Source organism: Vulpes lagopus, chromosome 5 (assembly GCF_018345385.1).
Source record: "Vulpes lagopus strain Blue_001 chromosome 5, ASM1834538v1, whole genome shotgun sequence".
Lineage (NCBI taxonomy): Eukaryota > Metazoa > Chordata > Mammalia > Carnivora > Canidae > Vulpes > Vulpes lagopus.
The window spans coordinates 96023307-96044918 of NC_054828.1; the positions used below are offsets into that span (position 1 = coordinate 96023307).

Sequence of the window (21612 nt, forward strand, 5' to 3'; positions counted from 1 at the left end):
GGAGTTCTAACCCTGGGGGGATGAATACTTGGGACAAGATCTCTAAAAAGATTATCCTGTCTGCAGGGTAGAGAATTGAGCAAAGACAGAAAAGCTGCCCCTTTGCAGGCAGGGGTCCATCTCCATAAAAATGATGGTGGCTGGAAGAAGGGTATGGAGAAAAACTGACACATTGAGGACTTGGTAATTAACTGGGTAGCTCTTGATTGTCTGGCTTGGGCTGATGGGTGACCTTCTTCACAAAGACCTCATCACAAAGATAAGAAAGAGAAGATTTGGGAGAGTGAAGCTCAGTTTTTGACCTGATAGATTTAACAAAAATTGCAATGAATTATATATGTAGGATTTTTATTAGTAGTATTCAGTATAATTGACATACAGTGTTGTATTAGTTTCAAGTGCACAATAGAACGATTCAATAATTCTGTATATTTCTCAGTACTTAAGATAAGCGTATCCCTTTTATCTATTTCACCCTCTCTGGCAACCCCCAGTTGTTCTCTGTATTTAAGAGTCTGGTTTTTTGTTTATGTCTTTTTTCTTTGTTCATTTGTTTTGTTTCTTAAATTCCACACATGAGTTAAATCATATGGTATTTGTCTTTCTCTGACTGATTTCTTTCACTTAGCATTATACCCTTTCGGTCTGTCCAGGTTGTTGGAAATGGCAAGATCTCATTCTTTTTATGACTGCATAATATTCCATTATACCATATATTCCATTATGCCATATTTTATCTGCTCACCTATAGATGGACACTTGGTCCTACCTTGGCTATCTTGGCTATTGTAGATAATGTTGCAATAAGTATAGGTGTGCACATAACTTTTTCAATTAGTGTTTTTATTTTCTTTGGGTAGATACCCAGTAGTGGAATTACTGGATCATATGGTAATTTTATGTTTAATTTTTTTTAATTTTTATTTATTTATGATAGTCACAGAGAGAGAGAGAGAGAGAGGCAGAGACACAGGCAGAGGGAGAAGCAGGCTCCATGCACCGGGAGCCCGATGTGGGATTCGATCCCGGATCTCCAGTATCGCGCCCTGGGCCAAAGGCAGGCGCCAAACCGCTGCGCCACCCAGGGATCCCTTATGTTTAATTTTTGGAGAGACATCCATACTGTGTTCCAGTGGCTGCATCAATTTGCATTCCTACCAACATTGCATGAGGATTCCTTTTTTCTCCACATCCCTGCCAACATTTGTTATTTGTCATGTTTTTTATTTTAGCCATTCTGATAGGTATAAAGTGATATCTCATTGTGCTTTTAATCTGCATCTCTCTAATGATTAGTAATGCTGAGCATTTTTCATGTGTCTGTTGGTCATCTGCATGGCTTCTTTGGGAAAATGTCTATTGAGGCCCTCTGTCCATTTTTAATTAGATTATTTATCTTTATATATTTTAGATATTAATCCTGTTTCAGATATATCATTTGTAAATATCCTTGGAGAAAAAAATTTGAAGATTACACAAACAAATGGAAAGACATTCTATGCTCCTGGATTGGAAAAACCAATATTGTTAAAATGTCCATACTACCCAAAGCAATCTACAGATTTAATGCAATCTCTATCAAAATATCAATAGCATTTTTCACAGAACCAGAACAAATAATCTTAACATTGCATGGAACCACAGAAGCCCTGAATAGCCAAAGCTATCTTAAAAAAGAAGAACAAAGCTGGAGGTATCACAATCCCAGATTTCTAGGTATACTACAAAGCTGTCATAAGAATCAGAATAGTATGGTACTGGCACTAAAATAGACACATAGATCAATGGAACAGAATAAATAACCCAGAAATAAACCCAGATTATATGGTCAATCGATCTTCTATAATGGAGGCAAGAATATGCAATGGGAGAAAATCTCTTCAACAAATGGCAAAACTGGGAAGCTACATGCAAAAGAATGAAACTAGACCACTTTATTACATCATACACAAAAAACAAATTCAAAATGGATTAAAGACCCAAAAGTGAGGCATGAAACCATAGAATTCCTAGAAGAAAACATAGGCAGAAATTTTTCTGATACTACTATAGAAAAATTTTTCTAGATATGTCTCCTCTGGCAAGGGAAATGGAAGTAAAATACATATATTTTAAAAAATATATAGAGGGACACCTGGGTGGCTCAGCAGTTGAGCATTCTTAGGGCATGATCACAGAATTCCAGGATCGAGTCCCCCAGGATCTTAAAAAATAATAATAATAAAAAATAATAAAAATAATTTAAAAAATAATAATAAATACATAGAGTTGAGGATTTTTTTGGGGGATAACTATCAGTTGGTGAGTTTTTACTGTTCAGCAGATGCTTTATATATACATATATATGTATGTATATATATATAATTTTGAATGCATTCAACTACTCTACAAGGCAGATATTCTTTTAAAAAAATGTTTATTTAAATTCATTTAACACATAGTGTATTATTAGTTTCAGAGGCAGAATTTAGTGATTCATCAATTGCATATAACACCCAGTGCTCTTTACATCAGGTGCCCTCCTTAATGTCCATTCCCCACCCTCCTCTTGCAACCTTCAGTTTGTTTTCTTTTTTTTTTTTTTTAAGATTTTATTTATTTATTCATGAGTGATACAGAGAAAGAGGCAGACACATAGGCAGAGGGAGAAGAAGCAGGCTCCACGCAGGGAGCCAGATGTGGAACTCAATCCCGGGACTCCAAGATCACGCCTCAGGCCAAAGTCAGGCGCCTAACCGCTGAGCCACCCAGGGATCCCCTATATCCACATTTTCTTTATCCATTTATCTGTCTTTGGACTTCTGGGCTCTTTCCATATTTTGGCAGTTGTGGACATTGCTGCTACAAACATTGGGGTACATGTGTCACTTCCTATCACTATGTTTGTATCCTTTGGATAAACACTGAGTAGAACAATTGCTGAGTCGTAGGGTAGCTCTTTTTTTTTTTTTTTTTTAAGATTTTATTTATTTATTCATGAGAGATACAGAGAGAGAGGCAGAGACACAGGCAGAGAGAGAGGCAGAGAGAGAGAAGCAGGCTCCATGCAGGGAGCCCGACATGGGACTTGATCCTGGGTCTCTAGGATCACGCCCTGGGCCGAAGGCAGGTGCCAAACCACTGAGCCACTATCCACTAGCTAGTTGCTAGATAACCACTAGCTACCCCCATGGGTAGCTCTATTTTTAACTTTTTGAGGAAACTTCATTCTGTTTTCCAGAGTGGCTGCACCAGTTGATGTAGGCATTCTTATCTGCATTTTCTGTAAGAGGAAGCAGAGATAAATTATCTTCCCTGGGAATCACACTCAAGTGGTGGGACAGCTGAGTTGAACCTAAGTCTTCATCCCATGCAGGGAATCATGCTGCCTCCCCAAACCACAACCATCACTAAAGCCTTCTATGGATCAGGTATATTCATGAGTTATTTCTAATCATTTCTATAATTATACTTACATGATTAGTTATGTCTATAAAACCCACTCCAGAAAGTGAAAGGGTGGGACATGTCCCTTGTTCACTAATACATGTCCAATGCCAGGCATATATTGGGTGCTCAATAAATATTTGTGAAAAAAAAAAGAATAAAGGTAGGAAGGAGAGAGGGAGGAAATGGTGAAGGTTCCGGGCATGTTACACCTAGGTGGTTAATCAGTTTTAACCAGTGAAAAGGTTACATTCAAGGTTTCAATTGAAAGAGTAGGGAAAAACAAAATTCTTACCTGTGTATACTACATGTTACAAATGAATACAAATAGAAACTCTCTGGGAACTGAAGATAGGTTTTTTTTTTTTTTTTTTTTCCCACCAAGCTTTAAAACTTTTGTTTTATTTTATTGTATAAACAAATTCTTGTTTACAGCTGTGAGCTGTTTAATGTTTGCTAATTAAGTGAGTCAATAAATGGCATGTATCTACACAATATGACTTGATGTCTTCTTATTTTTTGTTCTAAATTTTTTTTTATTATGTCTGATATTGCTGGACTATAACAGAGGTGCCCACTTAAATCAGGGTTCATTTATTTTTAAATATTCTCTACACCAGGGGAATGGAGTACTTGACTAGGGTCACTTGACTACTTGCAAAAATGCTTCACACCAAGATATGATCAGTCATAATGGGATTTTGAAATACTTACCTATGGACAAAATATCATTAAGGCCTTCCTCGGTTGTCCCCAAACTTCAGGGCACAAAGGAATTCCCTGAGAGCAAGTTTAACATGTTGATTCCCATACCTGACCCCAGTCCCCCATCAGATTCTGATTTGGAAGATACGTAGTAAAGTCTTGAAACTGTGTTCTTAGCAGTCACTTCGGGAGGTCCGAGGACCACACTTTAAGATCGACCAGATCTTAAATACTAGAAAGTATTTGTAACCGGAAGAGTTACAAAAAGTATTTGTAGCCCACTGCCAGGTTGCGTTATGAGGTGCGAAGGGGCTGACCTCAAATTGACTGGCCAATCTGTCAGCGCAATTCCTAGGAGAGATGCTCCTCTCGGCACTTCATTCCAATGTGATGGCATGAAGGGAGATCCCCTCACAGATTACACCACTGGTGCCAGGTCAAGCAGGGAGGGACAGAGGTGTGACTTACTGGTCACCTTACCCTTTCAACATCTAAATGGCCCGACCCACCACTGACCCCAGATTCATGGCCCAAAAGGCATTTGGAAGGACTTAGGAAAGTTGACAGAGGCACAAGGAGAAAAATTACACGCTGCTAATATGTTGCTGTAACTGCTAGGCAGAGTAAGATCTCTAAGGGATAATATTCTTCTAATTCTTTTGGGCATTGAATCTTCACCATTACCATCTTCATCTTCATCATCATCATCATCATCATCATCAAAAACAATTACAATAATCAATTGTTACTGAATACCTATAGAATGCATCTTAGATTTATTATGGGCAAGATCCTGAGGGTTATGAATTTCCATTCCATTTCCAGACCTTTGAGCCAAAGCATCTTATCCAGCCATCTCCAGGGACAATGAATCATTCTTTAGTATCTTCACAGAAATGGTTTTCTTCTTCTCAAGAACATGGACATCCTTCCATTTCAGTTCACCTGAAGATCTATCTTTTTTTTTTTTTTTAATTTATTCATGAGAGAGAGAGAGAGAGAGAGAGGCAGAGACACAGGCATAGGGAGGAGCAGGCTCCATGCGGGGAGCCTGATGTGGGACTCGATCCCGGGTCTCCAGGATCACGCCCTGAAGGTGGCGCTAAACCGCTGAGCCACCGGGGCTGCCCAAGATCTATCTTATTTTCTTTAAAGAACACTAGTATTTCATAGTGTGGGTGGACCCATATCTATTTAATCAGTTCCTGCTGATATAGATTTAGCTTGTTGCAGGTATTTGTTATTTCAAGCAATGCCATATGAACATGTCATGCCTATCTTTGTACATGTGAATGAGTGATCATTGATGTAAGAGCAACATCTAGAAGCATAATTGCCAAAGGTCAAAAGGTACAGCCATTTCAATTTTTGGCAGGTACCTCCTGTTGCCTTCAAAAAGATTATGGCAGCCTATATTCAAAACAATAGTGTGTGAGACAGGGCAGCCTGGGTGGCTCAGCGGTCTAGCGCCCCCTTTGGCCCAGGGTGTGATCCTGGAGACCTAGGATCAAGTCCCATGTCGGGCTCCCAGCATGGAGCCTGCTTCTCCCTCTGCCTGTGTCTCTGTCTGCCTCTCTCTCTGTGTCTCTCATAAATAAATAAATAAAATCCTAAAAAAAAAAATAGTGTGTGAGGCAGTGCCTGTTTTCTTCACACCAGGACTGGATATTATATTTAAAACGTTTTTGGCGCTCTGATAGATGGGAAATTGCCTGTTTGTTTGCATTCCTTTTGATTTGTGATGATGTGGTTATCAGTCATTTGAGTATTTTAATTCTGAGAAATGCCTGATCTTCTACTAAACATTTGAAAAATTATTAAACAAGTTAATTTTTTGGAAATATGTCATTTTAAAAATCATAAGCTTCACTTAATGAGAAAATGTATGCTATAAGGCCACTGAACACCTCACCCCTCACTTACAGCACATATTTTGAGCTTTATTGTAATAGAAGAGAGAAGCTGATCATCTGAATGGATTTTTTTAAAATTTTATTTATTTATTCATGAGAGAGAGAGAGAGAGAGAGAGAGAGAGGCACAGACACAGGCAGAGGGAGAAGCAGGCTCCATTCCATGCAGGCAGTGGGACTCGATCCCCCACTGAACCCCCCGGGCTGCCCTGGATGGATTTTTTTTAAAAGGTTTTTGGTTTTTATTTTTTTAAAGATTTTATTTATTTATTCATGAGAGACACAGAGAGAGAAAGAGAGGCAGAAACACCAGGGCTGCCCTAAAGTGTTTTTGAACATTACTGAAACAACAGTAAAATAAAACAAATTATGGGCAGGCTGGGTGGCTCAGCGGTTTAGCACCACCTTCAGCCCAGGACGTAATCCTGGAGACCAGGGATGGAGTCCAATGTTGGGCTCCCTGCATGGAGCCTGCTTCTCCTTCTGCCTCTCTCTCTCTCTCTCTCTCTCTCTCTCTCTCATGAATAAATAAATAAAATCTTTAAAAATTAAAAAAAAAAACCAACAAATTAAGAATTGTAAGGGTGCCTGGGTGGCTCAGTCGATTAAGTACCTGACTCCACTCAGATCCTGATCCTGGAGTCCTAGGATAGAGCCCCTCATTGGGCTCACTGCTCAGAGGGGAGTCTGTTCCTCCCTCTCCCTCTGGCCCTCCCCACTGCTAGTGTTCTTTCTCTCAAATGAGTAAATAAAAATCTTAAAAAAAAAAAAAAAAAAAGAATTGTAGTCTGAGTTCTCTCTGCCAGTCACCATGGCCTCATGTCCTAGTACTAAATCTTCTTAACAGTTCTTTGATGTTGGTAGGATTATCATCCTCACTTCAATAGAAAATTCGTCCCCCCTTTCTACAGGAGAGATTAGAGAAACACAAAAATGAAGCAACCAAAGATGAGGACTGTGAGGCTTTCCAAGTCCCCAGCCATGGATAGGACAGTGTTTGGTCATTTTTTGTGTCTAGGACAATGTTCCTGGTTTATATGTGTTCAAACATAATTATCCAGTTGTCTTGTTTTTGTCGTGATCCATCTTGATCACAGTGGTCTTGTCCGACATGGGTATTGTGGGAAATTGTTTGTGTTCAACTGGAGAACACCACATCCTCAGTATGGGTGCCAGCCTCCAGGATCAGGGGCTGCTTTTCACTTTGTGAGGGAATTCAGGACATTGTTTGAAATGAAGACTATCCCCCAAATTCCAGCATATAACTTGTCCTCTTTAGAACCCCATCCTGGGACGCCTGGGTGGTTCAGTGGTTTAGCGCCTGCCTTCGGTCCAGGGCGTGATCCTGGAGTCCCGGGATCAAGTCCTGCATCAGGCTCCCTACATGGAGCCTGCTTCTCCCTCTGCCTGAGTTTCTGCCTCTCTGTGTATCTCTCATGAATAAATAAAATCTTTAAAAAAAAAAAAAAAAGGAAAGAAAAGAAAAGATAGAACCCCATCCTATTTCTGTCCAGGGCTACAGAGGCCATAGGGCCCAGTGATTGAAGACATGAACTCTGGCTGCAGACAGTTGGGGCTGAAATCCTGCCTCTGTCACTTACTAAATGTGGGGGACCCTAAGCAAGTCATCTATCCTTTCTGTGCTTCATTTTCCTCATTTACAAAATGGGGAGAGTAAGGAGAATCTACATTGTAGGGTTATGGTCAAGCTGTCAGGACAGAACCCAGCACAGAGATGTGCTCTGTTGTTACCACTATCACCAAATGTCCATTCAACTCTCAAGTGCCTGGCCGAGTGTAGGAGCCTCTGGCTGCTATCATTTCTTCTGTTGCCTTCCCCCTTCTCTGTCTGTGTTGTGCACCTCCCCCACACTGATCTTCTTTAAAAAGTCCCTTTCGTCATGTTCTTTTCTTTTCTTTTTGTAAAGATTTTATTGATTTGAGGGAAAGAAAGTGAGCAAGAGAGAGCACCAGCAGGGGAAGGGCCAGAGGGGGTGGGGGGAGAAGCAGACTCCCCACTGAGCAGGGAGCCTGATGCAGGGCTTGATCCCAGGACACCGGGATCAGGACCCAAGCCCAGACATTTAACCAACTGAGCCACCCAGATGTCCCCTTTTTCATTATGTTCTGTTGAGTCATATGTTCCATACTCTTGTTTATTGAGCATGTGCTAGGTAGGGGCCAGATGTGGGGCTTGAGCAGGGCATTTACAGCATTCTCATCCATTCCCCTGAAAGGTAGGGGCTTTTAATCCCTTTTACCCCGGAGAAGGAAACTGAGAAGATACTATAAGGAACTTACCCAGGGACACCTGGTTTGTAAGCGGCAGAGCTGGGTTAAAATGCAAAATCATCTGACTCTCAAAACTCTTTGCTATCTATACTAAGCCTCCCCTCTGAAAGTCCCCACCTCTTCGCCCTGCATGGAAGGTGTTTGGTGTGCAGCCCCAGCCTGACTGTTAAAAAGCCCCCAAACAACCAAAGAACACTCTTGGAGGGTCTAGCATTTATGAGTCTAGTCTGGCATGCTCAAGAGAGGCAAAAGGCAGTTAAATCTTTTGGGGCAGTAAGAAATGCATACCTAAATAAAGACATGGAAATGGCATCAATTAAATGAGAGATATCTCCCGGAGTATTATGTTTAGAGACAAGGGATGTGGATGAGCATGAGCAGGCAGGAAGGGATTCTCTCCAGAGAGAGGGGGTTGCCTGAACCTTCAGAGATGAGCCAGATTTGGACAAAAGGAGGCTTTTATTTAACACTTGATTTCATCCCATCGTTTCTGCCACGTGTCTCTCTTATACCAGATGGCCCTCACTCACTTCTAGCCCCCCTCCCTGGGCCTACTCACTCTCACTTTGGGCACTTCCTCCCCCCTCCCCATCACCAGTTTGTAAAGTTCTTGATGGCAGGAACCTTTTCTTTTCCATCTTTCTTTATCACGGTGCCCCTTCCTACTTCTACCCATCCATCCTCCAGGGACACACATAGCATCTGACATCATGCCTTGCTCACCTAAGGGAGACAACAGTTGCATTTGTTGTTGCTGTTTTTTAAAGATTTTATTTATTTATTCATGAGAGACACACAGAAGAAGAGACATAGGCAGAGGGAGAAGTAGGCTTCCCCCGGGGAACCCACTGGGGACTTGATCACAAGACTCTGGGATCACGACCTGAGCCCAAGGCAGATGCTCAACCACTGAGCTGCTCAGGCGTCCCCAACAGTTGCATTTTGAACAAATGAAGCAGAAGACCCTAAGTTCTTAGCCCAGTGTAACAATTTTCCAGGCTTTTTCTGTATCACTTCTGGCTTCCTGTGTGCATCTACCACCCTGCATGCCCCCCAGGTTGGGCCCTGATTGGCTTTCTGCACTGGTACAAGTCCTTGGAAGACTGTGGTCCTCACCTCCATCCTCTATAAAGAGCTAGGATGGCCCGGCCATAGTTTGCTTGTAGGTGAGTATAAGAATCAGAAGAATCTCCTACGAAGCTCCTTAAAAGGTAGACTCTGGGGAACACCTGGGTGGCTCAGTAGTTGAGCATCTGCCTTCCCCTCAGGTCCTGATTCCGGGGGTCCTGGGATCGAGTCCTGTATCAGGCTCCCTGAAGGAGCCTGCTTCCCCCTCTGCCTATGTCTCTGCCTCTCTCTGTGTCTCTCATGAATAAATAAATAAATAAATAAATAAATAATCCCAGAGCCAAGACTCTGGGCTTGGCTCCTTCTCCCAGAGTTTCTGACATGGAAGGTAGCAGCAGAAATCTAGGTTTTAATGCGTATCCAAGGGACTCTGAAACAGGTGGCCACTGGGGGGCCTTTGGAGAGCGCCTACACTAGGGGACTCAGCTAGGGCCTATGAATCCAGAATGAAAAAAGTTGGCAGACCCTGTGTTTGGGGCCGATGAAGGCATCTGTGGGAGGACAGACCTCTCCGAAGCACAAACGGGTCTTAATTTTCAGAGCTGTCCACTTGAAAGCTAATGAGCTGGTTGTGTGAGTCCCCAGGGGAAATCTAGAAGAGCTGAACTGTGGGCCCATCTAGCGTCCGGCCCCCTCTGGAAGACACGGTCCTTCCGCTTGGCCTCTTGCCGCCTGAGCTGCGTGGCAGGGGCTGATCTAAGACCACGGATCTGTTTTTGTTTGTTTGTTTGTTCTCCGCGGGAAGAGGTGTCCATTTCTGCGGAGGGCCCTCCCGGCTAAGGCACCCTGTTTGGGAAAGGCGACGTTGGCTAAGCCCTTTGGAGGCTCCTGGCTCCCGGAGAGGGATCAGTATCCCCATCCCTCTGGGAGGAGGCCTTTGTAGTGTCGACTTGCTGTTTGTGTTTCAGGCTCTAAGGGAAGGTTTGCTCCTAATTAAAGGCGTAAATGCTTTAATCCCTGGCCTGAGGGCTTCCCATAGCGCATTAGCCGTATTAGGAAGGAAATGGATTGTAATCCCTTTAATATAAGCCTGGAGGAACTCGAAGGCTTCTGGTTTGGGAAAAGAATTTCCTCCTGTGATTTAACAATATTAACATGCTGAATTTGCATAGACAGAAACCTGAGGCCCAGCTTTCCCTCCAGAAAGAGCCAAGCTGATTCTCTCGCAGATGAATGAATACTACAGTAATTAAGCTCCTACAGCATACCAGACCCGATGCCAAGGCACATATTTTTCTCCTTTAGTTTTGTCATCCAACCCTGTACATATGTATTTTGTCAATAAGGAAATGAATGAAGATAGAGAAGTGAATATTCTCACAGGAGGAAGGGGAGGAGGATCTCCGTGAGAGCCTTTGGTGTGCCCTGTGCTTTTTGTATACACTGCTTATGGATTGCTGTCCACACGATGTTTTTTATTTATTCATGAAAGACAGAGAGAGAGAGAGAGAGAGAGAGGCAGAGACACAGGCAGAGGGAGAAGTAGGCTCCACGCAGGAAGCCTGACATGGGACTCAATCCTGGGTCTCCAGGATCCTGCTGAATGGAAGACGGCGCTAAACCACTGGGCCACCCAGGCTGCCCTGTGTGTGCTTTTAAACAATGTTTACTTCACCCTGACCATGCTTTTAGAAATACATTCATGTCGGGATCCCTGGGTGGCTCAGCGGTTGAGCATCTACCTTTGGCCCAGGGCATGATCCTGGAGTTCCGGAATGGAGTCCCGCATCGGGCTCCCGGCATGGAGCCTGCTTCTCCTTCTGCCTCTCTCTCTCTCTGTGTGTCTCTCATGAATAAATAAATAAAATCTTAAAAAAAAAAAAAAAACCACTCATGTCAGTTTCATTTGTGCAATTTAATTTGTCTTACCCTACACAGTTTGAACCCAACACTTGTATTCAGGTTTAAAAAAAACAACAACAGGATTTGTTGTCTGGCTTATTTTTCAGCCCTGACAAATGCTGAAAAGATCCCTTTTGCGTGCTGCTAAAGGAGACAGCAAGGACCATGAGAAACTTACCTGTGTTATTTCAGAGAAGAACACGGGTCATACTACGAAAACTTAAACGTTGGTACATGGCGATTTTGCCAGGCTTCAGGATGCGCTTACAAAAGTCCCTAACTCTGTCGTAGTGTGGATGGAGGAAGTCTCGGCGCTTCAGTTCTCAGTGAAGAAACGAGGATACAGGCTCTCCAAGGGGACCTGCCCACCGTTACAGGATTCGTGATGCCTTAGCACTCCTGGTTCTTGGTCACATCGCTTCAAAGGATGAAGACCAGAGTGATGGGCAGCAAAGCAAAGTTTATCGAGCAAGATTATAAAGCTCGAGGAGAGGGAAGGGGTTCCGAGTAAGTTGCCCTCGGAGTTTCTAAGTTTGGGGGTTTTTATGGGGTCTTTTGAGGAACTCTTTTAAGCAATCAGGGTGTGATGAGTCGTGCCAATCAGGGCTTTGGTCACATATCTGCCTAACTGTTAGGTTAATGTCCGTGTGCTGATGGTCCTTTTTTTGCTGATGTCTGGGGGCTTACGTCTTAATTGCCCCTTGCCCGTAATATTGACAAAAGGTTTGGTGGTTGTCTTATTTTAGGACAGTTCGCAGAAGTCATTTCTGCAAAGGCTGCAAAGCAGGATGCCAGTGTGGTCCTGTCTAAGCTGCAGAACAGGATGTCAGTGCAGTTTTCTTTTAGCTGTCCTGACTCCATATTTCCTTGTAGGGGACCCCAGCCCTGACTACCTCACTGTCCAACTAACCCCTATCACCATGGACCGGTGGCCTCAAGTGGCCCAACTGAGGCCCCGCCCAGCTCCTGCAGGTTGTCACATTGATGCTGCTGTATTAACTCTGAAGCCCAGAGATTCTGCAGAAACCTGACCACAGTGAAATCGGCAAACACCGGAAACCAGAGAGAAGACTGAGTACTGGACCCCTCTCCATCTCTTCACTCCCGTGGCCTGATTTCCTGTCCTGCTGCCCTTAAGGAGGGCAGCAGAGAGTTCTTCAGGGCAGCCTTGCACTGCGGGGCCACGTGGGAGGGAGGCTATGCGCCCCAAAATGCGGCAGATCCTCTCTGTTCACTTCAAATGCTTCCTATATCACCAGCAGTTCCAGAATGTCTGGAGCTTTCTTCCCAGGGCTATAGATTCTCTTACCCAGGTGTTCACCCCACTTCTCCACTCGGAAGCCACTCGGAAGCCACGGAGGCTGCACAAATGCAGTCAGTGGTCTTACCCCCAGGCTGGCTCCTCTGCCGGCATTTCCTACCTTACCAAAGGGCAACCAACCCCTAACAGCTCATTTCAGAAATCTGAGAATCATCTCTAATACCTCTCTCTGTCTTGCCCTTGCCAATTCTTGATAAAGATGATATTCTATAGAGTTTACTTCCAAAATTTCTCTCCAATCTACCCCCTGTTCTCCATATCACTGCATCTCCTCCAACCTGTCCCAGCCACCATTGTCCATCAACCAGTGGCCTAATCACCAGGATCCTGTCTCATCCTCCTCCCAGCCCATTGTTCACCAGTGATGTTTTTGATAAGTTGCTTCATCCTTCTGCTTAAACTCCCCAGTACTTCCCACTATTTTCAGGATAAAACCCACTGATCCTCCCGTACCCCACTGGAGGAACCACCCCCACCCCTAGCCGCATCTGGAGCCACACGTGGCCTAGCAGAGCAGCCTCCATCTTCCACATAGGACCAGGCTCCCCTTAGCTCTAGAGTGGTCATGCAGGCCAGAGCATCCCTCTTCCTCCCTAGGACTGAGTTATAAAGTCACTACTTGACGCGGGTCTTCCCTCCAAGACTGGGTCAGGTCCCCTCACCCCACTTCTCTTCCATGGCATTGTCACAGTTATAATTAAAGACTCACTTGCATAAGATCTATCATCACAGTGTAACTTCATGAAGGCAGAGGCCTCTTCTGGCTTACTTCACTCCTCTGATTATAGGCCCTATACAATGCCTGGCAGAGAGCAGAAACTCAGACAATGTGGGTGAACCCTAACATGAAGAATCCCAAGGACCACCAAGGACCATCACAGACACATCCATTTGACTTTCTACATTCATTTCCGGTGGAGATTACACCCCTGTTTCACAGATGATCACACTGACTTCTATTGAACTTACATGATTTGCCCAAGGGTGTGAAGATAGCAAGTATCAGGATTTATTATTTTTTTTAAGATTTTGTTTATTTATTCATGAGAGACACAGAGAGAGGCAGAGACATAGGCAGAGGGAGAAGCAGGCTCCCCACTTGGAGCCCCATGTGAGACCTGATCCCAGACCCCGAGATCACGCCCTGAGCCGAAGGCAGCAGACGCTTAACCTCTGAGCCACCCAGGCATCCCGCAAGTACCAGGATTAAAGGCAGAACTCCAAAATCAACTTGGTAATATTTTCCTGAAAATGTCCTTGAGGCACAAAAATCCCTTGCTGTGGCCCAGTTGTCCCCTCCACTTTCACCTCTGCAGCCTTTCTGTTCTTCACTCTGTCCTTTGTTATTATTTTTTTTTTTTTAAGATTTTATTTATTTAGTCATAGAGACAGAGAGAGAGAGGCAGAGACACAGGCAGAGGGAGAAGCAGGCTCCATGCAGAGAGCCTGACGTGGGGCTGGATCCCAGGTCTCCAGGATCACGCCCTGGGCTGCAGGCGGCGCTAAACCGCTGTGCCACCGGGGCTGCCCTGTTCTTTGTTACTTTCTTCAGTATTCTGTTCACACAAGCACTTCGTAAATCCCTACAAGTCAGTAGCAGTGCACCATGGGATGAAAAGGTGACTAAGACCACGTTCTTTACCTGAAGGATACTACAGTTTGTTAGGGGGATTAACTACTTCAGCTCTCCAACCTTGAATTTGTTGGAACTGCTTCAGTTGTTAGCTACGTAAACTCAACTAAAGCGGGCCTCAGCAGGAAAAGGAACCCAATGGCTCACGTAAATGCAAAGTCCAAATGTAGTTAGGCTTCAGGCATGTTGTATCCAGGGACTTAGTGTCCTCATGATGCAGTCACTCTTTGCCTTCATCCCTTGGGTCTTCTTTTCTGTGCTGATTTTATTCTTGACCAGGCTCTCTCCACTTGGTGACAAAGATGGCCCCAGACAGCTCCCGGGTTCCCACAGTTCCTAGTACCCACTGTCTCAGAAAGAGACAGACTCTGCCAGGAGCTGGGGGTGATGCTTCTCAGCCCACCTTGGGTCACGAGCCTGTCCTTGAACCAATCACGGTGGCCTAGGAAATGGAATATTCTAGGGACAGCACACCCGTTTAGAGCTGGAGAAGAATCAGTATCATACAAACATGATCCCGATAGGGAAGAAAAATAGTTCTCCAAAAGGAAACCGGCATGCCATTACAGAAAGCGGAAAATCAGAGATTCACAACACCCTTGCTCTTGGCCTCTTGCCCTCACCCACTCCTCTCCTGGGCCCTTCTCATTCCACTTTGTTCCTGTCTTACAGGCTTTGCACTCGCTGACCTGTGCTGAGAAGCCCTATCCTCCAGATCTTTCTATGACTGGTTCTTAAGCTTCCGATCTCTTCTCTAATGCCACTGTCTCCGAGAGGCCTTCTCAGATCCCCCTGAAGTGCCACTCATTAATTCTCTCACACTTCATTTTTTTTTTTTATTTGCTGGATCTAAAGGAGCAGTTAAGCAATTATTATTTTGTTTGCTCTGTGTTTTGCTCTCATCAGAATGTAAACTCTGTGCAATCAAGGGGGGTTCCCATCTATTTTGTTCACTTGTTGTATCTGCACAGTTCAGAACAGTGCCTGACACCAAACAGCGCACAGTAAATATTGGTTGGATAAACGAAAAGAATCTAGTGGCATCTAGTGAGAGACCAAGGAGAGCTTCCTGGAAAAGGTGACCCTTAAAGAGAATGAATAATTTTTATTGTCTTAAATACATAAAACAGGGCAGCCCGGGTAGCTCAGTGGTTTAGTGCCACCTTCAGCCCAGGGCCTGATTCTGAAGACCCAGAATCGAGTCCCACATTGGGCTCCCTGCATGGAGCCTGCTTCGTCCTCTGCCTGTGTCTCTGCCTCTGTGTGTGTGTATGTGTGTGTGTGATGAATAAATAAATAAAATCTTTTTTTTTTAAAGATTTTATTTATTTATTCATGAGAGACACAGAGACAAAGAAAGGCAGAGGGAGAAGTAGGCTCCATCCAGGGAGCTCGACGTGGGACTTGATCCCAGGTCTCCAGGATCAGGCCCTGGGCTGAAGGCGGCGCTAAATGGCTGAGCCACCCAGGCTGCCCAAGTCCCTTCTTTCAATTCTTTGGGTCACACACTCAAAGGAGGAATTGCAAGATCGTACGGTAATTCTATGTTAATATGTAAGTTTTTGAGGAACCACCATACTGTCTACCATAGTGCTGCACTAATTTCCATTCCCAGCAGCAACACACAAAGGATCCAACTTCTCCATATTCTCAACAATGCTTATTTTTTCTTTTTTGGATCACAGCCAGCCTAAAGGTGTGAAAGAGGGTGAAATTTTGATGGAGGAGGGACAAGCCAGCTTTTCAGGCAACAGCACCCTGGAGGGGCCATGGTATGCAGTGGATGGATTCGCACACGATCTGATGTGCAAAAAGCCATGTGGAGTTCTGTTTACCTCCCTCTCCTGGAAATGACTGATTCTGTAGAGTTTTGGGTAGCCGGGGTCTCCCCGGTACCTTCTAATGCTGCTGCCAGAGTTCACATGGGATCAGGCCTTCTGGAACACCAGCGGCTTGCCGTGGGAGGGTGAGCCAGGAACAGAGGAACTGACACCCAAGAGGTTAGCCAATCACCCATCACAATGACCAGGGACTATGACCAAAGCAACCTGCATTACATAGGTGGGGGTTCATCTCAAAGACAGGTGTGGCAGTGGGACACAGTGGCAGCGCTCTTCATGCAGCAGGGGCACCTGGAGTTGCAGGGGCAGGAGCATCTTCGTCCCCCTGAGAGAAGGAGTGGTAGGTGCTGTTTGCACTGAAGCTGGCCCCCAGCCCCAGGAAAGGAGCTGTCTGTGCACCAAAATAATGGGACACGGGGACTATTTGAGGTCTGGCAAAACCACCGTGCTGAGCCACAGCCCACTGCATGGAGTGAGGCTCAGGGACCTGTTCCGCGGGACTGAAGCAGAGTACCCATCAAGAACCTAGGGGTCTGTGCACACTGGATAGGATGAGCTCAGATTGCTCCCCTGTGCCCAGCTGTAAGGCTCCCCACTAGGACTTCAGGGCTGGGGGCAGCGAGGGGCAGGATTGGACCTATCTGCTGCTATTGTTCAACTGGGAATGCGGAGCCCTGCAACTTTTTTCAACCTGGTTATCCTCAATCCCTGCTAGAAAACATGATTTGTGTTTCTGAATCAGGCAGGGCGCCTCTAAGTCCTGGGTCTGCAGCCTGCTTCCTCAGGCCAGACCAGAGCCCTGATTCGGTGGGACCATCCTGGCTCTGGGAGCCCGTTCTGTGTTTATCTTTGTGACTGGGCATTAGTGACATTATGCTGATGGCTTGAAATGGGCCAAGGTCAGAGCATTTACACCTCAGGAACTGGTAAATGCTATCAATCAGTGTTTATTCATTTTCCTAAAAAAAAAAGTGGTTGTTAAAGATTTTACCAGCACACTAACTGCCCTGCTTGAGAGGTGAATCTGATGTTCTCATCAGCTCTGATTCCTGCTGGGCCTTCTCCTGCCCCTTTGTCCCAGGACCCCTGTCCACCTGCCCATTTATCCTTGCTGCTGCCATTAACCCTTGGATGACTGTGTAATGTGCAGGGTGGCGCTAGGAGGATTGGGGTGGTTGTGCTTGGTGGCACAGCTTTGGGGATGATGGCAGTTTTCCCCGACCTTTCCTGATAAGAGACCTGTGGCAGAAGCAGGGCTAACCAATTTGTCTGTGTCTAGGTTATCTGCTATGGCAGGTGTGGTGTACCCCAGACAGGTGAGTATTGTGGATTTCTGTCCCCTGTGACCACCTCAACATTGAGCAGCTTTAGCAAACAGGCCCTGGCATCTTGGGGCTCCTTCTGGTCATCATTCTGGAATGGTGTGTGTGTGTGTGTGTGTGTGTGAGGAGGGATGCCGGGGTGGCTCAGCCGGTACGCATCTGCCTTTGGCTCAGGGCATGATCCTGGAGGCCCCTGGATCGAGTCTCACATCGGGCTCCCTGCATGGAGCTTGCTTCTCCCTCTGCCTATGTTTCTGCCTCTCTCTGTGTGTGTTTCTCATGAATAAATAAATAAAATATTTTTTTAAAAATAGGCAGAGGAAAGTAAGGATTTACAATTTTCTGGGAGTTCATTTATGTATTCAGTATGCATTTATTAGCACCCTCAGTGTGTCAGGCTCCATGCTAGGCTTTGAGGCTGCAGAGATGAAAAAGATTAGGTCCTAATCTAGTATACTTCATTTAATCAATTACAATTACCATAGTAAGTGCTGTAATGAGAGATGCTAAATGTGCTACAAAAGCAGAGGAGAAAGAGTTCAATTTGGGGGGTGATAAGGAATAAAAGTGTGGGATAGCTGTTTTAGGGGAGAAATTTCATCCGGGTTTTGGAGGCTATGTAGGAGTTTGCCAGGCCTTGAGGAATACAACTAGCATTTCCAGCAGGAGATAAGAGCATGTGCACCTGTGAAAAGTGGAAAGTAGTGAGATTGGAGAACAGAAGGCATGGAGGGGAGCCAAGCAGGGCAAGATGGTAAAGGTCAGTAGAAGCCAGATGATAAAGGCTCCAAATGCCAGTCCCAAAACTTGGTCTTGGTCCTATAGACAATGAGAAGCCATTGAATGCTTTTGGGTGGAAGAATAGCAGGATGGGATCTCCTGTCTTATACTCTCCCTTGCTCTGCAGGCCCCTGTGGATTTAGACATATACCAAAGCTCCTACATGGTTGACTATCAACCCTACGGGAAGGACAAATACTCCAGGGTCACACCACAAGAGGTAAGAAGTCACCCAATCTTATCTTCTTTTCAATGGCCCACTGAAATTATCTTTACTTCATTTTTATTATGTGTGGATATTGGGGGCACTGATTTAGAACAATATCTGTGGCCAGGAGATCTAAAGAAGTCTTTTATGGGTATGCTTTGGGTATATGTTTTAAAATGTACATCAACGCTAAGTCATGCACATGAGAGGTAAATAATATACATTCACAGTTTAAATAACATTGACAAAACAAACACTAGTATACGCATTATCAGCCAGCTGAAACAGCACATTAGAAGTCCCCTATATGGGACCCCTGGGTGGCTCAGCAGTTGGGTGTCTGCCTTTGGCTCAGGGCATGATCTGGGAATCCCAGGATCGAGTCCCACATCGGGCTCCTGCATGGAGCCTGCTTCTTCCTCTGCCTGTGTCTCTGCCCCCCTCTCTCTATGTCTCTCATGAATAAATAAATAAAATCTTTTAAAAAAAAAAGAAGTCCTCTAGAGCTGCCATGGCCCCTCCCTTTTCCCACCTCCCGAGGTAGCCACTATACTGACTTTTGCATTAATCATTCCCTTGTGTGTCTTTTAAAAAATCACCTAAATCTGTATGTATGTATCTCTTTAAACAAATATTGAGGTTTGCCTTTGAGCTCTATTATATACTGGATTATACTATTTGTACTTTTCTGTGACTTTTACTTTTTGCTGAACATTATATTACACATAATACATTATTCATTTTCTGCTGTGTAGTATCACATTGCATGAATGTGCCACCATACATTTGTCCCCTTTCTTGTTGGACATCAGAGTTTTTACTTTTTTGCTGCTCCTCCCACTGCCCCATGCCACAAGGCAGGTTGCACAGCCCAAGGCTCAAGAGTCCACCGCCCCAGGAAGGGCAATTGCTTGTCACAGGGAACATCCCTATTTGTCAAAGTGGCTGTGTCGATGCAGTAGAGGCAGCCTGTTCTGTAGTTCTCCAACCTTGCTGCCAACTCAGTATTAAAAGCCTTTCCAATTTTGACTCATTTGGTGGGTTTGAAATGATATTTTTCTTGTGCTCATAATTCTCATTTCACTGCTTATTAATGAGGTTCGGCATCTTTTTGTTTGCTTACGGATGTTTATTGTTCTGTGAGATATCATGTCTTTTGCCCATTTTTTTTAATTGGGATGCTTGTCTTTTTCTTCTTAATTTGTAGGAGTTCTTTAAATATTCTAGACATGTTCCATTTGTCAGTTATACATGTGGCAACACTCTTTCCGTGAATGGAAATTTTCACTTTAACATAGTCAGCTGTTGCCATCTTTCCCTTTATCAGGTGTTCTTCTTAAGCCTCGTTCAAAAAATCCTTTCCTGTCTCCAGATAACTCCATTGAAAATAAGAAGAAAATCTGTATAAACATGGAACAATTTCTGGAATATATTATTTAGTGGAAACAAAATGCAGAGCGGGATTATAACATGCATCATTTGTGTACAAACTGGGGTGTGTGGAGGAGGGGTGAGAAAGAGACTTCTTTTTCACTAGAAACCCTTTTCTATTATTTCAGTATTTCCCTGGATCATAGTATATATCACCATTCAAAAACCAATTAAATTAAATTAAATTAATTAATTTATTTAAAGATTTTATTTATTTATTCATGAGAGACACAGAGAGAGAGGCAGAGACACAGGCAGAGGGAGAAGCAGGCTCCATGGCAGGAGCCCAACGTGGATCTCGATCCCGGGACTCCAGGATCACACCCTGGGCCAAAGGCAGGTGCTAAAACCACTGAGCCACCCAGGAATCTCCTAATTTTTTTTTTTTTTAAATAAAGAGAAGTGTGCTCTGTCTCAGATGAGCCAAGGAAGCTTCACCTCTCACCTCTCTCAGCCCTCCATGCATGTGATTTATTTCACAGCAGGTGAAGCTGGATGCCCAACTCCGGGACAAAGAATTGTATAGGCCCATCCCCAGCTCCAAGCCCAAGCTAGAGGATGGGTACCCCGCCTTCAAAACACTCCACATGACCGCCAGAGACCTGGGGCAGCCCGGCTTCTTCCCCCCGCAGGACCATGGGACCGCAGCAGAGGACGAATGCAGGTTCACCAGTATCTGCCGTTCCGTGTACCCCGCTTCCCACACCCTGTACCTGGCCCAAGGTGATCCCAACCGGGGCCGCCAGAGCACCGGCTTCCCATGCCTCCTGGAGCCTGAGCGCCAGCCTGCGGCGGATGTGGGCAAAGGCTACTTTCTACTGCCTGGCTGTCTCTGTCCTTATCACCACAAAGTCAAGTTCCCCATCTTGAACCGATGGGGCCCCTTGATGCCATTTTACCAGTAGGAAGGGCAAGAGCCCCTTCGGGGGTGCCGTGGCAATCCTCCCTCTCCCAAGGAAGCCCCCCACCCCGCCGTGGCCCTGGGAGAACTGAAAATAAAACCCTGCAAAGGTGTCACCTTGTTCGCTGGCCAGCCCTGGGACGGGATGGCATCCCCACCGTGGCACCACTTGCAGAAGGAGGGGGAAGGGAAAGCTGGTGCATGGAGCCTGGAATTTGGGTAGCACCTCATTACAGTGAAGAGCCGTGCTGAAAAGGTTCTTGCTGTTTTAGACATTTTCTTACAAAGTGGGAAAAATCGTGCTTCCCGTAGTTGTCTACACGTCGAGTGTGATTGTAAAATGCTGCTGGGTCACTTTCCCTCGGTATGCTTAGTTTGCTCACCGCCCCCACCCCTCAATGATCAGTGTAACCATTTCCAGGGCATCATTTTATACTTTCCTTCTTGGTCAGTGGAGCTTTTGTAAACATATCCCTGTGTGCGTCGGTGAGGAAGCCAGTGAAGCCACCGAACAAAGAGCTGAAGAGCCGTGGCTTGAACAACATACTAGCTTCTCCCCGGTCTAAGAGTTCAAAGGGAGGCCAATGAGCAGGGCGGGGCATCACTGCTGTGGCCCCCATCTCTGGGTCGAAGGTGACTGCCATAGACTAAATTTTGTCCCTCTCCAAATTCATAGGTTGAAGCCCTAACCTCTCATGTAACTGTATTTGGAGATAGGGCCTTTAGGAAGTAATTAAGGTCAAATGAGGTCATAAGAGTGCGACCCTGTTCTGATACGATTGGCAGCCTTCGGAAAAGAGGAAGAGGAAGAGAGCTCTCTCTCTCTCTCTCTCTCTCTCTCAGCACACACACACACACACACAGACACAC

The 21612-nt window shown here is 45.0% G+C and overlaps 1 protein-coding gene across 1 annotated transcript; it reads left to right on the forward strand.

Annotated features, from left to right (window-relative positions):
* Positions 1–17389: 17389 nt before the first annotated feature.
* On the forward strand, positions 17390–20746 carry TEX37 (testis expressed 37). Its single transcript, XM_041754538.1, has 3 exons — positions 17390–17416; positions 18330–18422; positions 20324–20746. The coding sequence occupies exons 1-3, from the start codon at positions 17390–17392 to the stop codon at positions 20744–20746; spliced, it is 543 nt and encodes a 180-aa protein (XP_041610472.1).
* Positions 20747–21612: the final 866 nt, after the last annotated feature.

Excerpts from the sequence above, each read along its gene's own strand:
- TEX37 (XM_041754538.1), top strand. The coding sequence starts at position 17,390 with ATGGCAGGTGTGGTGTACCCCAGACAG. Across the intron at positions 17,417-18,329 it reads GTGTGGTGTACCCCAGACAG|GCCCCTGTGGATTTAGACAT; the intron begins GTGAGTATTGTG and ends CTTGCTCTGCAG. Across the intron at positions 18,423-20,323 it reads CCAGGGTCACACCACAAGAG|CAGGTGAAGCTGGATGCCCA; the intron begins GTAAGAAGTCAC and ends TTTATTTCACAG.